At 45.4% G+C, this 5,380-nt stretch overlaps 1 protein-coding gene across 2 annotated transcripts; it reads right to left on the reverse strand.

Moving 5' to 3' along the window:
• Nucleotides 1-1,563: 1,563 nt before the first annotated feature.
• On the reverse strand, nucleotides 1,564-4,070 carry LOC125554235 (TATA-box-binding protein 1). 2 transcript variants are annotated; one of them, XM_048717817.2, is made up of 7 exons: nucleotides 3,670-4,069; nucleotides 2,863-2,950; nucleotides 2,646-2,768; nucleotides 2,484-2,528; nucleotides 2,309-2,401; nucleotides 1,959-2,134; nucleotides 1,564-1,873 (listed from the first exon to the last, which is right to left on the reverse strand). In XM_048717817.2, coding segments are annotated over exons 1-7 (702 nt in total). In that variant the 5' UTR covers nucleotides 3,846-4,069; the 3' UTR covers nucleotides 1,564-1,872. The 2 variants fall into 2 exon arrangements, with proteins under 2 accessions (XP_048573774.1, XP_087373954.1); XM_087517828.1 differs by lacking the exon at nucleotides 1,564-1,873 and having other exon boundaries at nucleotides 1,955-2,134; nucleotides 3,670-4,070.
• Between the last annotated feature and the right edge of the window lie 1,310 nt (nucleotides 4,071-5,380).

Consider the following 5,380-nt stretch of genomic DNA (forward strand, 5'->3'; position numbering starts at 1 on the left):
AATTTTCCATCTCTAGTTTGCATTTTTTTATTGGAGTTGCTCTTTTACATCTTCGTTTTGCATCTTCTGTTGGAGTTGACTCTTTCTCAAAGATGCAAAAAACACTTTTTGAAATGCAAATTTTTATATCTTCTATTTTATATCTCCAAATTTGCATTTTTTTTATTGGAGTTGCTTTTAGGAGTCTTTGTACAGTGAGCGTCCCAATGGCAAACCTGCGTATGGTCTTACCAAGGAGCCTTTGATTATCGTTCACGAACATCTAACAGGTAGAGGATTTTTCGCCATGAAATCTTTTGTTGAAGACGCTCCCAACATTGGGAGCAAAGTCCTGGTGGTATACTTTTATGTTTAAGATTATACTACAAAAGAGCATGTGCATTGTGTCGACACAATAATCATTGAAGATCCAACATATTCACATGCATCCCATATATGTTGCCGGTTATCCTCCTTCACACCTAAGCCTGGGAATGGTTTGGGTTGAAACCTAAGTTTTAGTTCAGTTTTCTAGTGAGTTGTCATTGGATTAGTTTAAATGATCTGAGGCCCTAATGTAATCTGGTCTGGTTTGGGCTTTAATGCTTATTGGACTGGTTTGGATCGGTCTGGACACAGACTATTTGGTCTCAAATCGTTCTAATCCATAGTCTCATGAACAAATCAGTGACTAGTCATCTCGTTAGCTAGCCGCTAGTATTTGGGTTCGCAATGCCGTCGTTGCCGCGTGCTGGAGATCTGGCCGCCATGTTTTCCTCCCTCCGCCCCCATCTGATGTCCCATCTAGCAGCGGCGCCGGTTCCCTGCTCATGGCAGCAGCCCCCCACTTGGTGGGGGCGGCAGACCGGCGGCGAGTGGTGGTTGACTAGCAGCATCAAGACCGTCTGCATCTTTATTAAGCGCACGGCAACAAAGCAGCAGCTTGTCCACGGTTTCAAAGTATGGATATAATCCAAAAACCTGAAACAGTTTGGTTTGGTTTGGATGGAAAATACAGCTAGTTTGGTTCGGTCTGACTTGTAACCTCAATATTTTGATTGGTTGGTCGGAGGAAAGTCATGTAGTTTGGGCTGGTTTTAATCTGGATTTGAAACTATTCACAAGTTTATTCACACCCTCTTCAATGGTGGCCTCAGCACTTACATAATAACAACACATTTGAATATAGTAAATTCTAAGGCGTTTAAATTCTACATATTTTTCTAATCAATTTCATATATAGCTTGTCAAGTTTGGAGTTACGGTTTAAAAGATACAAATATTTTAAGTCTTCAAACTCACTTAAAATAGAACCGCAGGTTGATTAAGCAAAAGAATACGGGGTTTATTGAAAATCAGCAAACAGTTTTTCTCTCTCAAAATAGGATGGCAGGTTAATATCCACAAACTACAGGGTTTCTGCAAAAATAAAACATTTTTCTGGAATAACTAAAACCAGACTGCAGGTTAAGTTCAATAAACAGCAAGGACTTTTCTGCAAAAATGCCAACAACGTACAGCTAGGTGGAGGGTAGAGACATTCCCATAGGTTCACAAAAGAGAACTCAAAAAATGTGCCACAAATTAACAACAGAACGTTTTCTCATCATTCAGTCCTTAACTCAATCAAACTCATAACCGTCTCAATAATAGAGAACTAGAGCAAAATTGAGTCATGTATTTACAGATGAACATGATCTTTTAACATACCACAGTTGCTTGTCGGCTCCCGGTTATGAAAAGAATACAATCTTTTTCTAGGAGTACTTGGCATTCTAAACCTAGTTCTTGGCAGTAAGAAGTTAAAAGAGAGAAGAGACGCAGTCAGATCTTTTTAGTTTTCTATGTACAGAAGAAGCAGGGAACTCCCACTTTGGCTGATGGATCCTCCCCTCTGTTGACACCAAAAACAGAAGTTCATGTCAGAAAACAAATGTTTTCCATCCAGAGACGCACAATGTGGGATAAAGCATGCTTACCATTGCTGAGATTTCCTGTACTCAGTTAGCACCGGGTAGATGTTCTCAAAGGCAGCATATATCTCATCGCGCACCTTAGCTCCCGTGAGAACAATCTTTCCAGAGACAAATACAAGGAGGACAATCTTTGGCTGTTTCATACGGTAAATCAACCCAGGAAAGAGCTCTGGCTCATACTGTTAAAATCAAGCAAGCACCAGGTTAGCACAATTATCTGGCCTGAGAGAAAAGTAGAGCTAACAGTGGTCTGGTCGCCAATAAAAGCACAGGCAATTGCGCTATGTGAGATAATAAATCGAATGGCTTTTAGGGCACGCTCGAGGCACTGAATTTATAAATAACCAACTTACACTGGAGAAGGCACCATGGGAATAAGCAAGGCCCTCGAGACGAATGGGAAATTTCACGTCACATGAGGCAACAATGTTCTGGATCTTGAAGTCCTGATTATCAGCACAATCAACTTGTCAAGATATCACAAAAATCATAATATTGTGACTCGATTTAGGTGATAGGAAGCACTACCTTGAATGTAGCTGGGAAGCCAAGCTTTTGGACAATTCGTGCATACTGCGCCAACAAATAAACAGAAAAAAATGTTATATCGCAATTCATCGAATGCCAGGAGTAGGATCAATGGACATTTCTAGGCATTAACCAAAAAATAATATGACCATTGAATTTTACCTTCCTGGCAGCAAGCTTCGAGTGTTCTTCACTCTTTGCTCCAGTGCATACCATCTTTCCTGAAGCAAATATAAGAGCTGTTGTCTTGGGGTCCCTTATCCTCATGATAACCGCTGCAAAACGCTGTCAAAGGAAACAGAATGATGGAGTCAAGAGTTCATAAGTTCAATCCATAGCTTCGAAGCAGAAGGTACAAGCATCAGCAGCTGTATTACACCTTTGGGTTGTACTCTGCATTACGGGCCTGTAAGGCAATTTGTTTCAGATCCAACCTGCAGTCCAGATTAACAGTCGACACAATGTTCCTGAGTCATCAAGCAAAAACATGATCAGACCTCAATAAAGTTGAGGTAAGGAAGACATCAAGTAGTCCAAACGTGAAGACTGGGCAATATTGTCAGCTCATCTTAGCAGCTACCAGCAATATTTTGGTTGCATTTAAACGATGTCTGAAACCTAGTTACTATGACGCCAATACCAGGAGGTAACCTAGATAATCAAACTCAACATTTTATTCCATTTAGTCATAGCAATAACAAGATATTGCGATAAAAACAAATAAAGCCGGTTAGGTTTGTTTTTATGTAAGCTGGCAACTCGCCATGGCACAAACACTGATGTTTCATCCACTACTATCATGTTCCCAAACCTGACCTCTTGTATTTGCTTCAGGAAGATTACCATTGGAAATACGATTCCCCAACTACAGATAGCATGTCAAACATTTGCCCCAAGAAACTTCCCAAGAGAAGATCTAAATAACGGGTGAGAGGCTCCGGGCAGCAATCACCGCATTATTTCAGATCAATGGGCAAGAAAATGAGACCGGCTAGGTATGGGAAACTGCAACACCCTAAATCAAGAGCGTGCAGAAGGCCGACCTCTATCTGTTTAGATAAAACGCGGGATTCCCCAACCCAACACCATCGAGATCTACGAACCCCGTCCAAATTAGGTGCCACGTTTAGGTTTCATTCACGGCGTAAACACACATCGTCATCATCTTGTGTGGATTCGGACTCACTGGAGGACCGGGACGATGCCGGAGGGGTGCCTGGCGAGATCCACCGGCTGCGCCCCTTCCATCACAGCACCCCCTCCTCCTGCTCTCCCAACACCGCCTCCTACCACTCCGCTCCCGCTCGCACCTCCGCTCGTTCCCAGCCCAAGCACCATCGGGTCCACCGCCGCGGCAGCCATCCGATCGATCTGGCGATCCAAGAACTGCCGCAGGATCCCGATCTGGAGTCAAAGATTTTCGAACGGGGCAGACTTTATGAGGAGGAGGAAGCGGTGAGAGGGAAGCGAATGGAACGGTGGGAGGCTTCGGTGGGCTGGTGGTGGAGGCGGTGGCGGCGGCGGATCAGGGTGCGGGTTAGGGTTCGACGGGGTGGTCGCGAGGAGAGAGATGGATTTATACGGTGAGGGAGTCCAGGTCTCTTGTATATATATATAGGTGGAGGAGTTTCAGTCCGAGTCGATCGCGCCCGGTAAGGACTGGGTCGGTCGCTGCGGGTCTTGGTTTTACGAAAAATGGACGGAAAGTCCGACCCGGAACATTTTGTTTCCGTAGCTCCTTTTCTCTGTCTATATATCTTTTCCCAAGCGATCCCCACATATACTATGTCCTGCTTCTAGGTGACAAAAACCTCATACGAGGAGATTAACTTCCTCATTGGCAACTGCTAGTGAAGCTAGCAGGACAAAGATAATGCGATGTATTGGATTAGCTGAGAAAAACTTACAATGTTTAAGGCCTAGAGCGGCCTTGGATTTAGAGATATGAATAGCTTCAATGTTGCTATGCTTTCCCGTCAGATATGGAGACTTATACAATATCCAGGTAGTCTGTGTGCATAGATTTTGAAGGCCCGCTACTTCCCAAACACACATGTACTTGATGCATCACCGAGGGATGGGATCTCCTATACCTGAAGAAGTCTATTGCATGGCCTTGAGCTTATCAAACAGGGATACATTTGGCGAATTGGGGACGGGTCCAATGTCAGGATTTGGAGTGATCCATGGATCCCTAGACCGTGCTCACGCCAGATTATCACTCCGAGAGGAGGCAACTTGCTTAATGCGGAGCATCCCACGTTCATCCCATGCACACTCCGACTACTCTCCAAGCCCCAAGGCTACATAAGATGAGACCTCGACTATACACCATTGGACACAACATGAACTCGCTCCTCTCGGAACTTTCACTTTCTACATGTGAGACATGGCTACTACCTCCAACATGTGTGCTATGCATGATCAGGTACTTAGAGAAAAGCCACGAAGCCACCACATCCAACGAACGAGCTAGCGAGGACGCCAAGTACAAGGACCAAGAGAAGAAGCTGCCAGAAATCTACAGCCACCGGATGACCGGTCTGGACCGGACGTCCGACGCCTGGAGTCTTCACCAGCCAGCCCAAGTCCCAGCCAGCGAGACCTACAGCTGTCGGACGACCGACGCTGACCGGACGTCTGACATCCTCCAGCGCCCGGACGACCGGCCCCGTCCGGAAATCCGACGATGGCTTTCCCGAACCAAAACGCCGGACGTCTGACAAGTACCGGACGACCAGACCCTCGCGAGCCACCGGACGTCCGGTACCCATCGGACGTCCGATGCCTGTCTGTGCACAGTGTATCGGGCCAAGCCCATGTATCCCTTCGCCCTCACTTACCCCTTTGTGGCCCTAGACTATATATACTCCACCACCTCCACCATTTGAGGGTTA

Source organism: Triticum urartu, chromosome 1A, assembly GCF_056163025.1.
Source record: "Triticum urartu cultivar PI428250 chromosome 1A, HENAU_Tu73, whole genome shotgun sequence".
NCBI lineage: Eukaryota > Viridiplantae > Streptophyta > Magnoliopsida > Poales > Poaceae > Triticum > Triticum urartu.